This window comes from Cavia porcellus, unplaced genomic scaffold, assembly GCF_034190915.1.
Source record: "Cavia porcellus strain 051 isolate PalLab524CR breed Dunkin Hartley unplaced genomic scaffold, mCavPor4.1 scaffold_28, whole genome shotgun sequence".
In the NCBI taxonomy this organism is placed as follows: domain Eukaryota; kingdom Metazoa; phylum Chordata; class Mammalia; order Rodentia; family Caviidae; genus Cavia; species Cavia porcellus.
Genome location: NW_026947511.1, coordinates 32,157,525 through 32,183,502, shown reverse-complemented (window position 1 = coordinate 32,183,502; position 25,978 = coordinate 32,157,525). Strand labels below are relative to the sequence as shown.

Below are 25,978 nucleotides of genomic sequence, written 5' to 3'. Positions count from 1 at the left end.
TAGGAGTAGGCAAAGACTTTATAGAACAAAACTCTGACTGCATAGGAAATATTACAAAGAATCAACAATTGGGATCACATCAAATTAAAAAGTTTTTGCACATCAAAAGAAACCACCAACACAGTGAAAAGAGAACTCAGAGAATGAGAAAATATTTTTATCAGCTATTCCTCAAAGAACTAACATCTATAATATATAAAGAATTTTTAAAAAATCAGACCCCCTCCAAATTTAAATACCCAATCAAAAATTGGGCATTTGAAATGAATGGACATTTCTCAGACAAAGACGTACACATGGCAAACAGATGCAATAAAAAAATGCTCAACATCACTGGTAATTTGAGAAATACAAATTAAAACAACACTGAAATTCCATCTCACCCCAGAAAGAATGGTTATCATCAAATCTCACTAATAACAATTGCTGGAGGAATTGTAGGGAAAAAGGACCCCTTCTCATATTGGTGGGGGTGTAAACTGGTAAACTACTATGGAAATTAGTAGGGAGAGTCCTCAAAAAACTAAAGCTGGAGGTTTCCTTTGACCCAGCTGTTACTCCTGTAGGTACGTCTTAAAGAGATAAAGCAGTGACATACGCACACCCATGTTTATAGCAGCATAATTTATAACAGCCAAATCTTGTGGGTTTGTTTTTATTTTTTAGTATTGGGAATCAAACTCATGGCCTTGCACCTATCAAGCAGGCACTGTGCCACTGAGCTATATTCCCAGCCGCCAATAGCTAACTCTTGAAAACAGAATGGATAAAGAAAAGGTGGTGTTTATACACAATGGAGTATTACACTTCCATACAGAATAAACTTGCACAATTTGTGGGAAAATGGATGCACCTCAAGAACATAATCTGAAGTGAAATAAGTGGAAACCAGCTTGTGTTAATGGGTGAGGGAAGAAGAGCTGAAGGAGGAGAAGAGGAATGGGAAAAAATAAAGTATATTATGTATAGGTACAAATTCCTTGTGACAAACATGATGCATGATAAACAGGAACTCATAAAAAAGGGTCTTGAGAGAAACATGATGATGAAGGAGGAAAGCTAAAGTATCAAGACAGACTTTTTGAAAGCAAGAAACAAATATTGAAGACAGCCAAAGGAAAGCCAATGGATAATAATGAAAAAAGAAAACAAAAGAAAGATAATGGAACAAACACAAAAACTGCATTTTAAGAAAACTCTCAGACAGTGCCTGCCTGGCAAGCATGAGGTCCTGAGTTCAATCACTGGTACCAAAAAACAAAACAAAAGGAAAAAAGAAGAAAGAAAACTTTCATATACAAAAAAGAATTAAAAGTATATATTGTGAGGCCTACTGTACCACGTTAGTTTGAATACTGATCCAGAATGACCAAAAAGACTTACTCTACTAAGGTCACTTTAAGGAAAAACAGAATTTTTCAGTATCTAGGCAAAAAGAATAAACAACTTATGAAGTAAAGAAAATTAGATTATTATCAGACTTTGACAACGAAGAAAATGAAGCAACATTTCAAAAACAGCCCAGGACAGAAAATATGAGGCAAGGATTTTATTAGCAAAACCAAGTTTCCAGTATAAAGGGTACAAACTGTAACCAACATCAATACTGGCCCCACGAGCTCTTCCTGAGAAAGCCACTATAAAGTGAGCTTCAGAAAATCAAATCAACTGAAGAAACATCCAAATAGGATTGGTAGCAGGAATTAAATACACATAGCTGTTTAATGATACTTTTTTTTTTTTTTTGTCTTTTTTCATTTTTATCGGTACCGGGGAACGAACTCACGACCGCCTGCTTGCAAGGCAGGTGCTTATGCCGCTGAGCTAAACCTCCAGCCCCTTGTTTAATGATACTTTGATCAGTGATGGTCTGTAGGTGACATCGGTTTCAGAGTTATAAATGGAGTGGAAAGATTCCTGTTTCCTAGCAATGTGTGCCACTGCGCTCAAATGCAGGAGCACAACAGGTTACTCACATAACGACGATTCTAAGTGATATGCAACTGTCCTGTGTGCTTGCAATTATGTCTATGCAATGGAATCAGAAGAAAAACTCTGGACACTAAAGCTTGGCGGCGCCTTCTTGGCGGTGACCAAGCTGACAGGAAGGGAGGGTGACATTTTCTGATTCCACAGCAGAGAGGGAGCTGCAGGTCCAGGACACTCATAGGGTTTTCCTATGCATCACTTCATTTAGCTTTTCCTGGGTTGGATCTTTTGTAATAAAACTGCAACCATATAACGTTTCCTTGAGTTTGAAGAGTTGTTCTAGAAAATACTGAAAGGGAGAGTAGCTTGGAAACCTGTGAATTTGATAAGAAGTGGCCTGGGAGCCCTGAAGGCTGTGGGGGAGGCAAGTATTGTGGATGACTGAACCTCCCACCAGAACAGCTTGGTGCTAATTCTTGTTAGTGACTGCTAGAATTGAACTGCAGTAGGAACGAAACTAGGGGGAAAGAGTAATGATCAAGGAAAGGCAGAGCAAATAAACATACATTGTACATGGTATGTAACACTAGCAACCAGAGGACAAGAAAGTGTTGTGTGAGCTTTTAAAACTACAAAAATGACAGGGATGAGCCTTGTTTGGTTCTACCTAGAAAGGATCACAGGGTTACAGAATTTTAGGGTTATCATTCAAGTTCAAGAACCCATCTAATAACCCAGTTGATGTACAGCTTCCTGTTTTATTAAAAGAAAAGGAAGGTATGAACAAGTTGTGATCAGAATATCCTAGATCTGTTTAGATAGAGGTTAAACTTAGTTTTGCCTTATAAAGTATATAAAGGTTTCAAAATAAGAATCAGATTTTATTATCAAAATATTTTTTGATGTTTCAATTATAGTCTGAAGTTTAGTGTGGTAGATTCAGATTATAGATTACACTTTAAGGTCTTAACTATTTCTAAAACTAAAAGTGAATAAGTAAGATAACTATTTTCTAAACTTTACAAAAGTTCAAAATCTTGCAGCAAAGGAAAAATTCATTTCTAAATGTCTAATAAACACATAGTCACTTGCTAGGCGGACGGAATACAGCCGGGTATGAAGATCACTGGTGTGAAGGAGCACAATCTAGAGAGAGAAATACACACTGCCAAGTAATTACAAAACAAGGAAACATTATAACCCCAAGGAAAGTAACACAGAATCACATTTAAAACCTATCAACTGAGTCTAAGTCAAAGAGGTAGGGAAGGAAGAAAAAAAGTACAGTCTTGATGAGAAGTAGAATTTCTGCCAGATAGAATTGGAAAGGGAGACTAGCAAATGAAAAGACATTAAAGAACATTGTGTATTCTGGCAGAGAAGAAGATAAAGATAAAAATGTCGGCTGAAAAATAAAACTAAAGAGAAGATAATGGTGATTCATTCACATTCATGTAATGTTTTCAATAAAACAAGCAAAAAGAGATGAATGAGTCTTAAAATCTCTGCCATAAAGAATGATCACTTTTTATTTCTTGGGATTATTTTTACTGTACTAAAATGAATTGGCTGGGAGGGGCTGAAAAGCAGCCTTACTTCAGTTTAATACTTGAAGCAACTACGTTTTAAAAAGAAGCCTAACATTATGGCTTGTGTTTAGATGGTCCCCCACAGCCTCATGTAGTCACAGGTGAGGCTTTTTCAGAGGAGGCTGCATCCAGAGTGTGTAATGCTGGGAACAAGGTTGTATGATTACTAAAGAAGCTCACTGATTGGTTCTTGGTATGAATGCTACCCACCCTAATGGCAGGAAGTCTAGAAAGAATATAAGGAGGCAGAAAAAAGCTGCTATCATCCTTTTCTGCTTGCTGACATGTTGTCTTCCACCTGCCATGAACTGTTTCTCTTCTGCAAGGCCACTCTGCCATGCTACCCTGCCTTTAAGCCAGCCAACTAGGAATTGAAACTTCTAGAAACTGTAAACCAAATACCTTTCCCTCCTTGAGCTTAGGACATCAGTTATTTTGTCTCAGCAATGAGAAAAATAACTCTGACACATAATATTTTACCTTTATAATGAGTTCTATTTGGTAGCAATGGTTTACAAGCACCTGAGAACCAAACATTATAATAAATCTCATTAGAAACAGGTATTTCCCGATTGATGTGTTTTGAATTTTTGGGGGGTTTTTTCTCTTTGAAATAAAATGGATTTAGAAAGAAAAGAAAAGAAAAGAAAAGATACAGGTATTCTACCTACATTGGTGCTGGGAATGAAAACATTGATAACTTCTGGAGAGGAATTTGGCAATGTCTACCAAAAATATGTATGTACTTTTAACCCCAATTCTCTAGACAAAAATATGCAGTAACAAGGTTGTTCACTGAAAGACGTTTTTTTTTAATTGTAAATTTCCTGCAACAAGTACCCACACATAAAATAGTGATATAGTAAACTACAGTATGTGCATGTAAAAGAGGACCCTGCAGCCATGAAAAACGAGAAGGAACTCTATGAGATGCTATGGAATGACTTCTAAAATGTACTTAATTGAAGAAAAAGTGCAGAGAACCTATAGGGTGCCACCTTTCATGAAACGAATATACAATATACATTTGATTACTAATTTGTATTAAAAGAAAAACACAAGTATGAACCAGAAAGTACAAGTTGCAGGTGGGAAGAAATAAAGTATGAAAGATGAAAGAACCAGGAAAGAGGCAGATGAGGGATAAAGCGGGATATGACGCTTCTGAGTAAGCCTTTTTGCATAGTCGTGATTGTTAGAACCGTACGAATCTTTTTATACTAAAAATAAAGCAGTGAGGGGGAAAAACTAACTTGAGACATAATACTTTGACAATACACTCAAAGGCTAAAGACTAAAGAATTGTCAAACAGAACAGAAATAGTTAAGTCTACTTAGTAAATTTGTTTTTCATAGTGTGTATATTATCTACTATTGCCTGACCAATGACTCCACAACGTGGCTCCTTAAAAGCACACTTGTGGTTGTTATCACATGGTTTTGGGAGGGCTTGGCTTCTGACTGCGAGTCTCTGATAGGCAATGAAGGTACAGGCCAGGGCGGCAGCATCTCAACTGTCCCCTCGCAGGCTCTCCTGTGGTTGTGGCAGCCCTTAGAACGTTAGTTCTTTGCTGTGTGGGGCTCTCCACGGGGCTACACAAAAGCTTTATCCAACCTCTAGGCTGCTTCCTCCAGGGCAAAAGAGGGCACAGTGTCAGGGGAGCAAATTCTGGAAATAACATATCATCACTTCTGTCCTATTTTATTCGTCACAAGAAAGTCGCTAGATTCTGCCCATGCTCAGTAAGAGGGATTACAAAGCAGCAGGAATATCCGGAGGCAGGGACCAGCAGGGGCAATTTTAGAGGCTGCCCACCTCAGTCCCTCCTCCAGCGCCTAATGATTCAATTTCCTCCCACATGCAAATCATATTGTCCTTTCCCAAGGATGGTTCTGCAATGCTAAGACTATTTCATGCTTATCTTAGCTTTGAGCAAAAAGTGTGGTTTCATTATTGCTCCAGGGCTCTGCATATCCAGACAGATAAATGGAGAAATAGACATAAATGTATATTATATGTATATACATGCATATTATGTTTTTTTTTTTTTTTTTTTTTTTTTTTGAGCAGGGTCTCATATTGCCCAGACTGAGCTGAAACTCTGGATAAAGAGATCCTCCGGCCTCAGCCTTCTGAGTAGCTGGGACTACAAGTGAAAGCTATTGCACCGAGCCAGAAAGAATAATTTTAAAGTAAACGGGATCAACATCTCCTTAAGCAGGTGACCAAAGTGAGGATCACCAGTGACAAGACACATTATAATCTTGATCCAATCCATGAGAAAATAAAAATGCAGTAATCATGAGGAAACATCAGTTGTCCCTTCACTGAAAGGCATTTTACAAAATACCAGCCAATACTCTTAAACTGTCATAGTAACAGTTTTAAAGACAGAACAATTGTTCAAGAAGGGAGACTAAGAAAACAACTTATATTTAGATATAACATGAGATACTGAATTGAACCTCTTCGGAAAAACAACAGGATTTTTCCAAACATGGACATTTTAAATAACAAGAGTAAAATCACCAAAAACTAAGAAGTTGATACAATACTGTTAATAATCTATAGTAACTATTTAAATTTTGCCAATTATGTTGCTAATGTCTAAGAATTTCAGTTTCTTTGCTCCTATTGTCTATGCTTTGAAAGGCACAGAAAACTTTAAGAACAAAGCCAAAAATGGCTTTGTAGACAGAGGTTGAGCACTATTTCTATTCAGACATAAATGTATAGTTTTTGTTTAAAGGGGTAAATTGAATTCATTAAGTAAGTTTAATTAGCAACAGTGTTACAATGCATTTAATTAAAAATTTAAATATTAACCTTTTTAATAGTATGGCGATACAAATGGTAATAAAATTATCACTTAAAATTTATTGTATAGAAAATTAAATACGCAAATTAATAAAAAATTAACTGAAATACTGAATAACACGAAAAGTTATTATTGCACACCTCCACAGCAATTCAATCCACCTCAAATCATAGGGCCAATAATGAATAGAAGCTGGGGATGATTTAAAAGCATTTTGTCTTCAGCGAGGCAATGCTGTGGGTAGAAAAGGGATACGAAGGAAGAAAAATAGAAGGTTATGTTGGTGAAGGTGGAACAGAAAAAGACAAATGAGAGAAAAATGGAAAGGAAGCAAGAAGCAAAGTGTGCAGGTAAACCGCCTTTGGCTCCTTCTGAGTCTGCTCCAAACACAGTTTACTGCCTGCTGCTGGATGTGTCAGAAGCCTCCTGTGCTACAGGAGCCTCCTCCTCTTCAGGTGAGTAAAACACATCAGAAAGACCCCACAGAGAAGGCTACATCCAGGGGGTGTATCTTACGGATGCCAAAGTCCTGTGTTAACTGAAATTTCATTATGTTCACCAGAAAAGACAAACATCGTAATTTTTAAATTTTTTGGATGGAGTTACATATATTCTCTGAAAACAGTTTTTCCCATTTTTTCTCATTGCCTACAGGAAAATTAAAAAAGAGTAAGGGAGAGAGAGACAGGGGTGGAAGGGAAGGAGGGGGAGAGAAAGAAAGAGAATCCACACACATGTGCACACATTCTCTGCATTCATGTGGGAATACTCGAGCAAGAAGATAAAGACCAGCTTTTTCTTCTACTGTCAGACTATGGATCTAGAGAACAGCCTCAAGTCCCCGTAAATGCTTGATAATCCAGCGCCTTCAAGAATTAGACTTGGGGCCAGGATGCACCTCAGTGCTAGTGTGGGAAGTCCACAGTTACACACCTAGTGCTGTGCATGTGTGTGTGTGTGTGTGTGTGTGTGTGTGTGTGTGTGTGTGTGTGTGCATTGACAAAAAGATGTGAAAACAAAGAAAGAAGGTTCTGAAAAAAAAAATGAGCACAGCCTTGACCATTTCTAAAATTAAAAATAATACCTTTTCAAAAAACTGGAAGTCTCCTAAGTAAAAAGATATATTCTATACCATATCTGGTACCCTAAATGACCTAATTAGTTGACTTACGCAGCTTTTCGTATTAAAATGGTAAGTGACTTCTATAGAGTCCACCAAAAGATGTATATACATTTCAGCAGTTTGCTATACTGATAAATGTTTAGAAGCTAATGCTACCACCTTGGGTACCTCTTATAATTGTAGATGCCAAAGGTAACTTGGTAAGTTTTTCTTTTCGTGACATATACATTTTTTGGCAGACTCCATTTCATAGATGTACAGATTACCTCAGCTAAGTATCTGCATCAAGGTTATTTACAATTTAAAGAACAATTGCTTTTTCCAGTTATTATGTTTTGTATTGTCTTTTAAAAAGCAATGGCTATTTAGAAGATGGAATAGATTTACCAATGTAAACAAAAATGTCAGTAAAGTCTCTTCCCAATTCCAACCACTGGAAAATACATAAAAGGGTTAGCTAGCGCTCATTTAATATCATCTTGTTTTAAAGTCCCATCAAGCTGTTGTACATCGGTTTCCACTGGTTCTAACATGTTGTATCTTATTATATTTTACTATATGCAATAGTATAAACAAAATTTTTTATAGGCAAAGAGATAATATAGAAACCATTGTTCGTTTTCTATTAGCTGCTTCTAAATACCCTGTAATTCTTTAATTCTCTTGAATGGCTTCACACTGTCTTGATACGCTTGATGCTATAGTATACAAAGTTATACTCAACTAATTCAAGGAAAGAGGCACTATGGTGACTACTATTATGTTAGATTATCTGGGGGTGAAACACAATGATGCTTAAATTGTTCGGTTCTGACCTGTGTTGTTCTGTTATAATGTCCTCTTTTATCTCAATCTCCATCCTTTTTAAAAAAATTAACCTATTTTTTCTTAAAGACTGATTTTTAAAAAAAAAATTTTTTTTTTTTGGTCTTTTTCGTTTTTATCGGTACCAGGGATTGAACTCACGACCACACACTTGCAAGGCAGGCTATTTTTTTTTTCAATTAAGGGAAAACTAAATTTAAAAATAGCGGGATATATTATAGTAACTTTTTTGTTTTCCTATTAACCTGCTTTGAACCCCAGTATTGCTCTTCCCATCTTGTTCTGTCTGATTCTATTTTGTTTGATAATATCAAGTTTGAGGGTATAGGCAACCACTTTCAAGGCAATAAGATATACTATGATGTCCATTATGGTTTGACTATTATCTTCTTTTGAAGTCCTGTATGGTCTTCAGTGTAGGTTTTATTGGTCTTGTATTGTACTGTTTTGAACAGTTCTATTATACCTGATGATATAGGCAACTCTTTTTAAAAATAGCAAGAGGCACAATGGTAACCATTTTTGATCACCTGGTAATCTATTTTTACATCATGTACTATGCCCATCCTTCTGTTCTAACCGACTCTGTTTTGTTTAGTCACGTTTGGTTTTATTCTCTTCAAAAAAAGTAATAAGAACCACATGTGGGAAAAACCCAAAAAGTGTAATTGTTATTGTAAAAAAGAGAGGAAAGGAAGGTGGTCTAAGGGATATAACTGCATGTATGTTTGAGTGTCTAGGATGGAAAACCATATTACTGAGCTTTTGTTGGATCATTGAACGGAACTGTCTGCAATCTCACTGTATGAATGTCTACTTTATATGCTTTAATTTTATAATTTGGACAACTGTTTCTAAGGTAACAGTGTATAACCTATTAACTAGTAATTTCTTACTGTATATTTTTTTTCTTGAAATTCTGTATTATTTGTACCCTGTTACTGCTTTGTTTTTATTTCCTTTCTTTTTTCTCTTTAAATAAAAAAAAAAGAAAAAAAGGAAAATATATAAAAGGAGAAAAAGTCAATTTATTGTACTTAGTTTGGTAAAATGATTAGAGTTTACTTATGAAGAAATCCAGGCATCATTCATGTTTAGAAGATGTGGATGCGTATGTCTAAAGCCAATTTTAATTTTCATTCAAAATGTCCCAATCTGTCAAGTAGCATCCTACTTTTGGTCACCGCAGCCTCACCAGCCTGAACAGTTACTCAACAACAGCAATAACCACAACGACAAATTGCAGAATTTTGTCTACTGGCGTGATTCGTTGGATAAACTTCATACATTTTAAAAAGTTCAGTGATGACTCAGGAAAGAGTAATTTGAATTTTCCTGGTCTATACGAGAGATTTTTAATACTATGCTGAATAGCAGATGAGGTCAGTACATTTGAAATGGGCTTGAGCGATGTGGGAATAGTGCCAGCAAAAAGATTGATGAAGCACAGCAATTGATTATGAACTGAAATCATCTGTGAGATGCACTATATTAGGGGAAGCTTTACTTAAAATGAATCATTCCTAATCTATATGAAAACATTCAACTGAATTCTTCTGCCCAATTTCAAACTGTATTTTATTATTTAAACTATCCTAGAATGCACTGTATGGGTGATGTGACATTTCACTGTGGAATTAAGTGGTAACTCTCGACAAAGCAGTCATTATTATGAGATAATTGACCTTATTTGAGAGTTAAGCATCCCAAGGCAAAGTTGAGTGTACTTAATCCTGGCAGGTTAATTATCTAGTGATTAGGGAGCCTTGAAAGGTATTACTCTTAGGAACCATTTCCAAAATAGCCCTATTCAAAAACTTCTTAATTTAATAAGAATGAAAAACAAGAAGAATAATCAAGTTCTTTAGTCATGTATTGCTAGATAATGACTGGGAAGGAGCTAGCATTAGCAGGCATCAATAGATATAATTTATAATCGCCTACATGTAGAATGTCCTTTATTAAGATGATTTGATGTGAGTTTAGCTAACAAATGGTTGTTGTTGAAGGGAAATGTTTTAAAGCTTGAAGATGTCAGAACAAATTTAAAATACAATATAACATTTAAAGAGCTTATATACTAGAGAAATTGCAAACACTATTGTAACACAGGTAATCAACCAGGTCACATGTTTCTAAGTATAAAATGTGATGTAAGAAGATTACCAAAGATTTTTAATTGAGGAAACAAATTTGTCTGTATGCATTTCTGTGTCACAGTTAAATGTAAACTAGGAGAGCACTTGCCTAGGAGGCACAAGGCCCTGGGCCTGATTCCTAGCTCTGTGCCTCCCCCCAAGTCAACCACGTATGTAAAACCCATATTAGCATGCAATTTCAGGCCTATTAGGATTATTATTATTATTATTATTATTATTTTTTTTTTGTCTTTTTCGTTTTTATCGGTACCAGGGATCGAACTCACGACCGCCTGCTTGCAAGGCAGGCGCTTATGCCACTGAGCTAAATCCCCAGCCCCGATTATTATTATTTTTAAAAAGTAAGAGAACAAGTGTTGGCAAAGACTTGGAGACATCAGAGCCCTCGTGTACTGCTGGTGGGGATGTAAATGGTAAAGCAGGCCGCTCTGGAAAACGGATTAGTCATTCTTCAGAAAGTTGAACATCGAATTATTACCACATGGTCCAGCAATTTCACTTTTAGGGTACACCCCAAAATACCCAAGGCAGGGATTCAGAAAGAACATGGTTTCTGGCAGCATTATTCACAATAGCTAATTAATGGAACCAAACCAAATGCCTATCAACAGATAAATGAATGAAATCACACTTTAGGTGTACAATGAATTATTCAGTCTTAGCAAAGAGGAACTTCTGATACATGCTGTAATGTCAGTGAAATAAGCTGGGCACTTCACGTTACTATTGTACCAACTTATTTGTATGAGGTACCTTGAACAGGCAAATTCGGAGACAGAGAAACAGTGATTACCAAAGGCTGCGAGGATGAGGAAGGGGAAATGGAGGATTATTTTTTAATGGCTACAGAGTTTAGGATGATGGGATGATGGCAAAGTTCTAGAGAAGGAGGGTGATGAGGGTTGTATAATACTGTGAATGTACATAAATGCCACTGAATTGTGTATGTTGCACTGATTGAAATGGTCAATTTAGTTAAGCTTTTTTTTAACCATAATAAAAAAGTAAGCAATATTGTTTAGTAATTATACTTAGTTCATATCACCATAATATAGCAATGGTACTCCTGTGGAGACTTCTACTTTTAATCAGGATGTCCCAGGCCAGATAGTCCTTCGATCAGATATTCCTTGGAGACAGATACCTTCCCCCCCCCCCTTGGGCAAGTTAAACAGAATAAAGGAGCAATGGGGTGAAAAATGGGAATAGCTCACCCTGCAGGGAAGGACAAATGAGCCTATACCAGTGGTGGCAAATCTATGCATGTGAGCGGCAGTGGTCTGTTTGTATCACTGAAAGCTCTCAAAGGTTCTCCAGCACTGTAACAGTGCAGCGAGATCAACACTACTGATAACACTATCAGTGCTTTCTAACAAAAACAAACCATTTTCTGTGAGCTTAGCTGAAATTTTACATTCATTAGAGAAACAGCCACACAATTGCTGTGTAAATTAAATGATGGCTTTTGTGAATATCATTTGTAAATGATAGGGTATGATAATTTTTACTTATCTGTCATGACTAGAATCCAAGATTATTAATGTTTTTCTCCCTGGTTGATACAGTGGTCAAAAAATATGAAGCTGGTATTTTCTCCTAACAATTCTTTAGGGAGAGGGTACTTATTTAAATGATTCTATGTTACTTTTTTTTTGGTACCAGGAAGCAAACTCAGGACTTTCCCTTTGCCAGGCAGGTGCTTGTGACACTGAGCTATATCCCTGGCCCTGAAATGGTTCTAGAAATCAGTATGAAGATTCTTCACAAAACAGAAATTTCATGCAACCAGTTATTCTCCTTCTAGGTATCTTCCTGAAAGAGTTAAACACTTTTATTAAAGTGACATACGCATATCCATGTTTTTAGCAGCACAATGCATAATAGCTAAATCCTAGAAGTGACTTGTATGCCATTGACAGATGAATGGATAAAGAAAATGTATTTATTCACAATGGAGCACTAGTGTGCCATAAAGAAGGATAAACTTGAGTCGTCTGTAACAAAATGAATGCATCTTGAGACCATAATGTTAAGTGAAATAAATCAGACACACAAGCTTAAACATCACATGGTTTCCCTTATATAGAAACCCAAAGTATAAATAAAGAACAAAACGAAGATTATAGGAAATACGAAGAGAGATCTTTTGCAGAAGGTACAGGGACCAAGACATGGCGGGCAGGGAAGGGAATGAAAAAAGCATTAGCAACACCTCATGCAGAATGTAAATATGTACTACATAAAAACATGTACTAATAAAAATAAAAAAACGGAACCTAAGTATTCTTTTCAGCTTTACAGAGATATAACAGACATACAGTAAGTAGTATGTACCTGCTAAAAGTATATAATGAGCTAAGCTCTAACCCATGTACCAAGTTCTACAACCACATCCACCGCTCCTGTGAGCTGCCTCACACACAAGCAACTACGGTTCTGCTGTCTGTCATTATCAACTGCAATTTCTACGATTTAATACATGGAAATCTGCAGGATATGCTTTTTTCTGGTATCTTTCATACAGCACAAACATTCTGCGATTCATCCATGGTGTCATTTATTTCTTATTAATGCCTTCTTTCATAGTTAAATACTATTGCAGTCTGTGGGTAAATCACAATTGGTTTATACAGTCACCCGGTGATGGACACGTGGATTATTTCAAGACTTTGGCTCTTACAAACAAAGCTGCTATGAACATTCGAACACGTCTTTATATGAATATATGCTTTCATTTCTCTTAGGTGAATACTATGAGTGGGATATCTAGATCACAAACTGGGTGCATAGGGAGACAGAGGAAAATCATCTTCAAAGTAGCTGCACAATTTTACCTTCATACCAGAAATAAATGGCAGCTCTTGCCAATATTTGGTATGGTCACAAATTTTAATTCCAGACATTCTAATATTGGTGCAGTAGTACATTATATGAACTGAAATTGGCTTTTCAGTGGGTAGCCAATTATTTCAACACAATTTGTTTAAAATACTACTATATTCATTCTCCATGAAAACGGCTTTGGACATTTTCTTGAAAAACCAATTGCAGGTCTATTTTTGGACTCTCTCTTCTTTTCACTGGACTTCTTTGTACATTTACCCAAATGCCACATTATCTTGATTACTATAGTTTTTTCTGTTTTTTGGCATTACTGCAGGCTGAATCCAGGGTTTTCACATTGGGCTACATCCCAAAACCTTTTTGGGATGTAAATTTTTTTTTACTGTGGGACAGGTTTTTGTTATGTAGCTAAGTTATCCAGATTTGGCTTAAAATTGTGATTCTCCTACCTCAGCCTCCCAGAGTGCTGAGATTACAGGTATGCATCACCATGTATGGCTCCTCTTGGGAGACTGACTGGATTATTTGGAATCTATAGACTGCTCTAAAGGGAACTAATAACAATACTGAATCTTTAGATTCTCTTGGGTTTCAGTATACTCTTAAATTATTTTCCTTAAATTAATAAATGAGAGAAAGTAATAAATGGTAACAAGTCATGTCAAGGGAACTTGTTTTCATTTTGATATGATTACTGTTCACTTGAATTCATTTCAACAGATATTTATGGGTTCCTATTATAGCGAGCCAATGACCAGTAAAAATGGTGCATTTAGAAGATCTGTCATGATATGGTTTACAGAATAATAAAGATTGGCTACAAGCAATTACAGCATTTGGTATTTATTGAACCAGTCTCAAAAAATCTACAGATAAATAAATTCAGATGGCAAATCCCAGTGCTTACGCCTGAGTTTTGCTCAAGTAAGCTATCAGGAGTGAGATGAAGCTATATTTGCATATAATAGAAAGTCAAATAATGTAACATCTTAATAAATATCAAGTAAGTTGAATATAGGATGCAGATTTTTAAAATGTTAATAGGCTGGAACTATCAGTAGAAGCTATGAAATTTAATAAGGATAATAAAAATTATACCATATTTTGTATAAAAAGTAAATTAGTTTTTTCTCTTTAAACACATTGTTCTTTTCCTCTAATGCTATTGTAATAATCATCCTCAGTTCTCCAGGAAAAAAAAGAGAGTTTAAAAATATTTTTCAGGGAAAAATAATACACCTATACATACACATAATTAACCATAATAACAGGAAGTAGGTAAGTGATCATCTGGGAACGATGAAGCAGGAAGGCGAAGCTGTAAGGAGGAATGAAGAACGTGCAGCTGGCTGGGTGTGGCGGTGCACACCTGCAACCCCGGCCCTTTGGCGGCTGAGGCAGAAGGACCACTGCAAGTTCAAGGTCAGCCAGGGCTACACAGTGAGTTCAAGGCCAGTCTGAACTACATAGTGAGGCCCTGTCTCAAAAAACCAAAAGAAGAGAAGAGAAAAGAAAAGAAAAGAAAAGAAAAAGAGTATGCACTTGGGGTGCTAGCTATTTTGGAGTTTGATCACTTCAACTTAGGAAGTCAAGGCTAGACTGGGCAAATAGTGAGATCTCATTCCAAAAACAGGAGAGAAGCAGGAATAAGGAAAATTTGGGAGAGATGGTTATCTTCATTACATTGATTGTGGTGTGTATTTATAAGATACACTTTACTTAATCATATACTATATATGTGTGCATTTCATTGTATGTCAACTATACACAATAGAGCTGTATTTAAAATCACATATGTACTGGTCATGGAAAATCGTGTAACTACTTTGACTAATAAAAGATTAGTTATTAAAGTGTTAAAACACAGATGTTTGTCTGTAATCCCAGCTACTTGGGAAGCTGAAACAAGAGGATCACAAGTGAGGCCAGCCCGGGCAACTTAACAAGACCCTGTCTTGAAATAAAAAATAAAAAGGGCTAAAGAAGTAGTTCAGGGGTACAGTACCCCTGAGCTTGATCCCCCTGTACTGCTACCCAAGAACCCAGGTACCTGCTCTCAACCTATATTTAAAAGCAGGCTTGCAGCATCACATGGTGACAAACACAAGTGCAGTCTTTCTGCAAGCCACCCGACAGGCCTGTGCTTCAGGGCCATCACTTCACATTCACACCAGCAATGCGCAGGGCTCCAAGTTCATCACCATCCCACTGGGAAGGAAGTGGTGGCCAGTTTCGTTTTGATTTGTATTTTCCTAATGATTGATGTTATCCCAAATCTTCTCACGCATTTATCGGATATTTTTGGATAAATGATTATGGAAGCCCTGCAACCATTTTATAACATGGGTACTGGTTTTCCCATTGTTGTTAATAGGGTATATAGTCTGGATACTACTAGCTTCTCAGATATAGGATTTCTAAATATTATCTCCATTTTGTGAGTTTTCTTTCACATTTGATAGTATCCTTTAATTCATAAGGTTTAGATTTTGATTAAGTTCATTTCATTCATTTATTTTTTACTGTTACCCTTGTACATTTGAGTCTTCCTTTTTTTTTTTTCTTTTTAAATGTAGAGCACTATGATATTGCTAGCATTTTAGGGAAATGAAAATCTTCAAGGGGCTTATTCTATTTTATTCTTCTAACTGTCTGCCAAACTTGTAGCACCATTCCCTAATTCTATATATACATTTTATGATTTCTGACTCTTTTACAAATATGAGCTTTTACTAAACAGTTTTCTAAGTGCTCTGCAACATTTTTGTTTGTTTGTTTTTGGAAAGGCTTCTCCCCATTCTCTTTCTATTTAAGGTCACTTGAGACTGTAAAGTCTCAATTGCATTTCTGATAGTATTCATTCCTCTAAATCTGTATTTACGTCCAAAGTCTCATTCTTTGGAATCATATTTATCTTTTAAAATGTTCTTAAATTTGTCTTCTTAAAGTCTTGATCACATATTTATGTGCCGCCAGCCTAATCTTTCCTGACTATAAAGGATGAGTGTCAATTTGTTCCCAATGATACTCATTCTTTATTTCTGACACTTTTTCCCTCAGACTGCTGTAGTGATGCTATATATCTTGTGTGTTATTCAGATGGCTAACAGCACATTTCCGAGTCACTTTGTTGATCCTTGATAATAAGAAAACTCTGAAAGGTAGGTTTTAGTCAAATGAGATCTTAAGCAGCTAGCTAGCAGTTCAAGGCTTTTACCAGTATTTCTTGCTATTATGTCAGTTTATAAAGAATACAGCATTTACTTCCAATGGATACTGCCTTTGCTGAGACTGAGATCATGATATTCTTTCTATAAATCAGTCCTTTAATCTTCATCCAGGTAAGTTCACATTTATTTCCAGGTCAATTTTTATATTATTCTAGGGGCATTGCACACTTCTGTTATTGAGGTATGAAGATCAATGAATATATATAAACAAATTAGAATCACAGAATTAAAATCAGAATGGATTCCTGGAAGATTAATACTACACACACGCCTTATACATAAAATTCCCAAGATTTACAGTAGTTCAGCGGTATGGTCAAGATCATACGGAGACACTGAAGATCTGGGGTTTTTTTTCGTTCTATTTCATGGATTTATAAAGTCTGCAGTAATCTACAAAGAACAAATATGCATTTCTATGTATGTCTGATTTAGAATGAAAGAAAATCTATTCTTATAAAGAGAAAAACTGTAATTCTTCAAAACAAATTCTACTATTTCATCTTCAACTGTGAAATACAATGGCAAAAATGATGTCATTAGTCAAAAAGTTAAGAACAAATTTTATAAATATTTGCTCATGATGTATTAAACTAAAATGATAGACCCAAGACTTTGAAGAGATTACAGTAAGTGATAAAATGAAGGTTTTTTTTAAATCTTGATTTTGATTACAGTGGCAAGTGAAGGATGTATTTGCAAAACTCAAAGACAAACTACAGGAAAAGGCTGAATTTTACTATATGTAAATTAAATCTCAGTAGTCTAACCTTTTAAAAAATACATATTTTACTCAGAGGTTAGTACATACTGAAGGGAAATCTATATATACTGAATTGGAGCAAGCTATTTGTGGCAATTTTATGTAATTCTTGAGGACATTCACACAAAACTCAGGAAATTCATTCACTATTTGTAGACACATACATAGATCAGAAAAAGAAAAACTACATAGTTCTTTTTTTAAAAAAGGTAACTCACCGTTTCATTTCCAAAAAGTATGTCAACATAAGGCATAACTTTCATCAACGGTTCCTTGTAGAACTGGCTAATAAATGGTGCAGATAGATTCAAAGTGAAGATCCTGTTGTTTTCAGAAGCATACTGAGCCACTTTTAATATTGACTCTGGGGAAACTGTAAGAAAAAAACCCTGGATAAAAAAACACAGAAAAGGAGGAAAAATTAGAAATATCTCCACAGAACCACTCTAATGAAAGAGACAAAAAAAGAGACCTGTAAAATAATATAAAAGCCTAAAACACAATTGTAAGAAGCACGGTGGAAAATGGCTGTATTTAACTAGAAAAAAAGCTAATTGTAAAAAATATATGCTTGGTATATGCTATACTTCAGAGAATAAAACATTACTTATTTCATATTAGATTTATATGCTGAATATTGAAAGAATTCTGGGAATCTACAAAAGATAAAGATATTTAAAAGGTTCCACTCAAGATAATAATTACAGTTAAAGAAATAGAAATGAAGCAGAAATAATCCTTCTAGCTTCTTGTGAGTAAGTTTGTATTATTTTAAGTGAATTAAAAAGTGTTTATTAAGATGGAAGTTTATTACCTTAACACACAGCTAAATGGCATTTTTAGGAAGAATTTTGAAATCATCAGAAAATAACCCAGTAATGTAATAGAAAATTATGCTAATTAAAATCTTATCAGGAAAGCAGTATTTTAAAAAGCTATTTACATATCTAATACCAGTTAAAATCTTATTAAAATATACTTCTGTTATCCAAGACATGGATACATAACTACGGATGGGAGTGTATTTGGTGAGCAGTGTGAAAGTGGGCACAGACTGATCATGGATAATAAAGTTTTCTTGAAAGAAGTAGATGCTTACAGAAAAAATTAAAAGTTAATCTGGACAGCAGCAACTTAGTAATTTTAATAAAATTCTGCACTTGCCTTTTATAAAAGAAAATTATACTCATGGTACTACGTATAAGTCTTGGCCACTGTTTTAATATTTGGAAATCAAGAGTCAAAAGATGATTGAGATGTTGAATGTGGTGTTACCATTGATAGGGACAGAAAAAGCTACAATCAGATGCAGCTTATGTGGTTCAAGGAGAGTGTTCAGCTGAGGTGCTGAAGGGCCTCCAGACATGTAACAGAAAGTGGACTCAGGAGAAAGGTCACAGGAAAAGGCAGTGGTAGAAGAGAAGCTGTAATTACTATGGAAGAAAATGTAGAATAAGAAGAGGACGAAGGACAGAATGAAGAACAGTGAAATCTAGAGGACAGGGGAAAGGAAAAAAATGTAAATGCAGAACAGGAAAAACGCAAACGAGGGGAGAAATCAAGACAGAAATCCAATGCAGGGATACTCAGGGAGGTGCCTGAAAATGTGCAGTGCTATCAAGAGCAGAGAAACAAAAAAACTGAGCAAAAGACAGGACTTGATGAAGACAAAGTACTTATTACTCAGGTAAACTGTGCAGGTGGTTAAGGAAGGCAAGGGAAGAAAACAAGAATGAAATTTACTTCCAAAGATTTATCAATGAGTGATGACAGCATTATCTGAAATCTACTGAGCAGTTCTGTTTTGTCAAACATGGAACTAAAAATTTTTTTTACTCAGTTGTTGTTGTTTTTCTTTATAGCAAACATATGAGGCGGATACGGTTACTAGAGTCACTTTAAAACTAGAGAAGGCAAAATTGAGAAATTAAGACCTACCTCCCAGATCACACAACTTACATGGATGAGCTTGCATCGAATGACTCCTGATAGGCTGTCCTTTAGTTGGAGAGCAATAGAGAAAAAAGGGCCAGAAAGACCTTTTGGGGGAGGGGCGGGGAGGAGGAGGAACGGGAGGACTGTTTTTAAGGACAGCCATAGTTTGAACATTGCTGCTTTTCAAACAAAAAGGAGCTACTAGAAAACAAGAATGAAGAACTAAGAAAGAAAGAGGGAAGAACTGGACAAAAGGGCAGCACTGAAAACTAAAAGGGGAAAAGAGGAAGCTTACAAAACAATGGAAATAGCTTTAAATATACACAAGGTGGTAATCCCAGCACTCGGGAGACTGAGGCAGGAGGACTGCTGCAAGTTTGAGGCCAACCTGGGCTACAAGTGAGTTCAAGGCCAGCCTGAACTGCATAGTGAAAGACCAAAAGAGAACAAACAAAAAAAAAACCCAGAATCAAAACCAGACAAAACAGGGACTGGGGATTTAGCTCAGCGGCATAAGCGCCTGCCTTGCAAGTGTGTGGTTGTGAGTTTGATTCCCGGGTACCAATACAAAAGAAAAAGACAAAAAACAAAAACAAAAACAAAAAAACCCAACCAGACAAAGCAAAAACAAACTCTATATATACACCCACATATATGTATATGTATCGAGCTGCACCCTCCTGTGTACCAGTGGCAGCCAGGATGTGAGAAGAGAACCAAAATGCCACATGGGGCCTTCCGGTGTGGCAGCTGGTCTGCAGAGAGAGAAGATGTACCAGCTGTCCCCTAACCCCAAACAACTGGCTGATTGGGGGGAACACAGGCTGAGAAGATAACTGAAGTAAAGAAACAACTTAGGGCTTGTATTGTTTAATTGACTTTGCAGGCCTGAAGCTGGTAGCCTGAGCATCTATTTAGAGGACAGCAACATGCAAGAGAGTAACTACTGGGGATTTCCTACTGTCTTGCTTTTGAAATCCAATTATTCTTCTCCTTGTTTTGTTTTATTTTATTCCCTTTTAAATTGGAAAAATATATATACACAAGAAACTTCCAAAAAAGTTACAAAAATGCAACTGAAATATTTACTTGTAACTGAAAGACTTAACTGCTCAGCTTGCCCAGATTTTAAAATGTTCAAAAAGAAAAAAATTGAATGAGAATGAGTTATGTGGCATGGGTCATGTACATGAGAGCCCATCTTTGAGGAGAGCTACTGCCCTTACACATCCTAGGATAGCAGGAGAACCTTACACGATGATTACATTAGATTTTACAACACAATACCTCCAAACAGAGCACCCTGGGAAAAGCAGGGGAAGGCAGCGAATCCATCTGACCTTCCCCCAGCTTTCTACGTAAGCAGCAGCCATGGAGGAATTCTCTGACCCACCACATCTCACAGTGGACTGCACCTGTTCCAGGTGGTGCTTATCTACTCCCTGAGGAGAGGAGCATCTAAACATGTATCACCTGTTATACCCTTTCACCCTGACTTAATTGATCATCCCCTCTTTGCCTAATCAAGTATCTCCTCAAATGTTTATTTCATCAAACTTAATATAAAAGTAGTTTTTCATGGGTCTCCATGTCACATACAACTTTTGAATTTGTTGTGCTTTTCTGAATCTGTTTTCTGTTGTAAGGGTCTAAACATGATGCATGACATGGGCAAGGATAAGGTACCTTATTATTTTCTCTCCCTTACAATGGTCTCTCATCACATTAAAGCACGGACAGCTGGTTGTGGGGGGCACACCTGTAATCCCAGTACTCTGCAAGTGGAGGCAAAATGGTGGCTATGAGTTTGAGGCCAGCCTGGCTAACTGTGTGAGTTAAGGTCATCTTCTCTCAAAAAACCCAAACCACACCAAACCAAATCACAAAGCACTGGTAATACAGCATGATTTCTTGTCATCATGACAAAGTTTTCTCATTATTTTAAAATTCTAAGCTATTAATTTTCTTACCAATATCCAACTCATCTGAAAGTGATGTTTTAGGTATCATTAGTTTAAAAAAACGTTTTCATCTTTCTTTTTTAACCAAATATCATGTCCCTTGCAAACTAGGAGCATCCAAGCTTCTTCCTTTACTATTTCTGTCATTTAGAGAATTAAAAAAACATTTACATAGCATCTTGTTTCCATGGTAATATATATGGACTTGTTTTTCAGGCTTTCATTTAATGAGAAGAGTTTAAAGCTTCCCCCTTATTTCTTTCCAAACTGTTCCAGCATGAAATAGAAACCTCCCAGAGCTAGCGTTCTGCCAGCTGTGGATTAGCCACAGACAGTCACAGAATGGTCTACATAAATAGTAACCTGGTCAAATAATTAGGCTTCTCACCAACTTCAGACTGAAAATTTGATCTGTGCTAAAATACATCTGATTGTAATTTAAGGTACAGAACAGTGCGCCTCTGGAGTATAAATCTGGCCTCCTTTCAAATGTGTGTATATTGTATGTGTGCTTTTACTTTAAAATGAACACAAGAGGATTTTGATATAGACTGTAACTTTAAGAAAAAATAGGTAAAAATTATTAGCTTTAAAATAAGAGGTAAATTTAAAATAATTCTAATTTTAAGTGTTCTCATTTTTTCTTTAGGTAAATATTTAGAATTTAAACAATTGGAGATTTGTGCTCTGCTAGATTGTTAAGACTGTTAAAATCCATGCCAAACATAATTTTCCTTCCCAGATTTATAACCTTTACGAGGTCACATGTTCCAGGCTATAGTATCACCCAAAATAAAAACAGTACTATTACAAAAAAATTTTCCTTCACATGTCAGGTTTACAGTAAAAACAGGCTGACAGTTCATATGTCTATAGTTTAGAAAAACACTCTATATAATCAACAAAATCTTGTGATTTTCTAATGAAGAATGCCAGCCTGCCTAACTGTAAACTGTTAGACTTTGTCACTACCCTACGAGCAGCTAAAAACAGAATCTAACACTGAGAGGATAACAATCAGAACTGAGACTGGCATGGGGCATTTTTATTCATTATAGTGGAAATGAAATAAATAAAACGGGCAGAAATAGGAGGGAGAGGGAAAGTCTTAGGCAAGGTAGGGTCAAAGATTGTCTTACAAGAGCCAGACTTAATGCTAAGGAGCCTCAACCACTGTAAGGATTTGGTAGAGTAGTTTAAACACAGGGGAAGGTTAGAAATGAAACTATTCAACATACAAAAAGAAAAGAAAAGAAAAGAAAACAAAAAAAAAAGAAAAGTGAATTGCTTTATTTCCCCTTCCTGTATTAGAGATTGAATACAGAACCTTCACACTGAGCTATACGTCCAGTCCTTTTTTCATTTTGACATACGGCCTCCCTAAATTGCCTAGGCTGGAAATGAATTTAGAAATGAGTTTATGATCTCCCTGTCTTAGCCTTCCAGAGATGTGCACCTCTGTGCTTGACTAGGAACCGCTCTGTTTGCTCTTTACCGGTTTTTGTCTTTATAGAGGGTGATGATTTGGGGATTTTAAAAAACTCTTGTATTCTTAGAGTATAAATTTTTTACTATTTACATTAACAATTATTTGAAGAATAGATATGTGTGCACAAATGTATGTGCACCAATATCAGGGGTTTATAGAAGTCTACACTGATTCAAAAGAACATAAAGCTATGTACTGTAATCATGACTAATTATCAATTAGGGATATGCACAGAAGGTTCTGCTTTGCTTAAAAATATACTCTGATCAGATTATTTTGAAATATTTACATCAGTAGATTTTATCCTTTAGGGTCTAGTCCTCTTGCAAATATACCCATGCAAAAAACTTTGCATACAGTGGCGGAAGAGTGGGTGAGTAACCTTCCCCAGCTCAGCTACCAATAGCGGGTAGGCACGAGATTTGACTGGATGCTAACAACTTGTCATGTAGTTGCTTTTCTCACAATTAATAGCCACATGAATTCCAGTTTGATTAAAATTTTTAAAAATGCATACACATCTATAATAAAAAAAAGAAGTAAATATCAAATTTCTGGAGCAGGAATGTCTTCCAAGTTTACAGAGAAAGATTATATAAAGATTTCCTAAAGAAAAATTAAAACCTTCAGTTGGTTCTCTTCCAATCCGCGGTGTGGGGAGGGAGGGAAGCAACAAAGCACCTGGAAGAGTCCATATTTTAGTCCATGAAGAGCTTAAAAGATGAATTAAATAAACATCAGGACACCAGCAGTTACATGGAGTGGAGGACATAAAAAAAAAGATCCACTGAAAGGGAAATTCACAGTAAATTAATATACAGACAAGTAATTTTTCTCTAGCAACCACAGAAACAACCTGGCAAATGCTGCATGATAACGAAAGAAATTTCTGCATTTTCAAGCTGGGGACTGAACCCAGCGCTGCACTCGTGTTGGGAAGGAGCTCCTCAGCCTAAAACAAATACTATAATGCCAAAGGGAACGACTGACAAGTCTTTCAGGAAATAATTGGAAATTACGCGTGGGTAAACGTAAACAAATTCATACTCTTGGACCCAATAATTCCACATCTGAGACTACTTTGAGGAAATAACCCAAAATGTAGGAGAAAATACAAGAGCGAACATATCTGTGTACTGTTTATTTCCCTTAAAGCTTGGAAACAATGTAAATGTTTAATGACAGGAATATACAGCCAAGTAGGAAATGGTCTAGATATATTCTAAAATTGGCTACTGATCACTTAGGTGTTTCTAGCACAAATGAGAACTTGAATTTTAAATTTTATTAAATTTAAAGTAATAAGTTATGTGTAGATGATGAGCAAATAGAATATGGCTAGAATAACTGTGAAAATGAGTTTTTAACTCATTTCATGCTGGGCATGGTGGCACTGCCTATAACCTAGCAGTCAGGAGGCTGAGGCAGGAGGATTGTCCCAAGTTCAAGGCTAGCCAGAGCTAAAGTATGAGTTTAGGGGCAGCTTCAACTACACAGTGAGACCCTGTCTCAAAAAACCAAAATAGGAGCTGGGGATTTAGTTCAGCGGCATAAGTACCTGCCTTGCAAGCAGGCGGTCATGAGTTCGATCCCCGGTACCGATAAAAAAGAAAAAGACAAAAAAAAATTTAAAAAAAAATAAACAAACATACAATGCAAAACACTCATTTTATTAATTTAAATTTCAAAATGGAGGGACTGTAAAATGTTTTTCTGTTTTAATTTTATTGTTTAGTCAGGTGTAGTGGCACATGCCTATACTCCCAAGGCACGAGGATCCCTGTGAGTTCAAGGCCAGCTGGGCTACATAGTGAAACCTTGTCTCAAAAAAAACAAAACAAAACAAAACAAAACAAAAAAAAGCAAAACCAGAAAATATTGTTTAGCTTTAACTACTGCCTGTTTTGACCACTGAAAGCCTAATGACCATTTAGTAAACAGATACCGCTTCTCAAAACTTAACTGAAAAAATGTTAAAAATTTCATAAATATTATAAATGTTGTGCCTGCATATTAAAATAAGAAGTGTTTTCCATATGCTGTGTTAAAGTTGCTTACCCGTTTCCTTACTAAGTGCTAGGAAAAATCTATATACATGTAATTTATAATGTCTCCCTATTGAACAGTGATATTCTAGAGACATTACTACTGATGATGATGAAAACTAACTAGCAAAGTAGAAAATGTTAATAATGTCCAATGAAACATAAGACATAAAAATCTTGTATACATAGTAAGAGTCAATGTACACTAAATCCCTAGTTAAAAAGAGAAAAAAATACATTAAAAGTAAAAATGGTTAAGTCTGGGTAAAAAAAAAAAAAATCACAGGTACCTCCAGTACATTTTATTTTTTTTATAAACTTTGGATGTGAATAACTACTCTTCTGACAAAAATTATAGCGTAATGTGGTGGCAAACGCCTATAATCCCAGCGCTCTGGGAGGCTGAATCAGAAGGAACCCAAGTTCAAGCCCAACTTGGACAACTCAGTGACTAAGATCCTGGATCAAAACGTAAAAAGGAGAGAGCTGGAGATGTGCCTCAGTCAAGGACCTGGATTCAACCTCCACTACTACAAAACAATTTAAAAAGAATTATTTAAATGAATTTTGTTACTAGAAGTAAATCTCTGCATACACAGGAGATGTTTATGAACAATGAGAAGCTGAATTCAATAAGCCAGAGTGCGAGAGATAAACAGCTGGGAGTGAGCCTACATTACTTCTCTCAGTAGACAGAAAACTCAAAAAGGAACAAGCTAAATGAGATTAGTGAAATCAGCAAGATAAACGACTATTTATAAAACCAAGAGGAAAAAGCCAAGGATGCGTGTGGCTAAATATATGTAGATAGCCCCTCTCCCTCCCCAGCCTAGACTGGCCCTGACCAGGAAAGGGTTGAGCACCAAACACTGTGTCTCAAGACAGACCGATGCTGCCTGGTTTAAAGGACATAATTATCCCGTTCTTCAGCCCCTGACTAAGGTGCCATAGTAACAGCAGTCAGAGAGCAGGCAAAGGAATAAATAAAGTGGATGTCAAAATAACAAGTGCAACAACCACACAGCATGTTTTCTTCCTCTTAATGGGTCCTATGTTTTGTGAATCTCTGAGTGTGGGAGGGTCAAATATGAATTATGACAAAGCGTAGTTCCAATCTGCTGGTAAGGGAAATTCTGGCTTTGACAACCATTAAGATAATGTTTAAATCGTTTGCAATTACAATATTATGATGTGCAGTATTTCATATGAATGACAACAGAAGTACTAAATGAAAGCTAGAACAAACAGTGAGTGCTGTAAAGTTTAT

The 25,978-nt window shown here is 36.1% G+C and overlaps 1 protein-coding gene across 2 annotated transcripts in view; it reads right to left on the bottom strand.

The window, feature by feature from the left end:
- The window catches only part of Adk (adenosine kinase), a 500,383-nt gene that overhangs the window by 143,529 nt on the left and 330,876 nt on the right, over nt 1-25,978 (bottom strand). For both annotated transcript variants that reach the window (XM_063238694.1, XM_063238695.1), the window contains exon 7: nt 17,500-17,670. In XM_063238694.1, the coding sequence (XP_063094764.1) occupies nt 17,500-17,670 (171 nt within the window). The remainder of the gene's footprint in view (nt 1-17,499; nt 17,671-25,978) is intronic.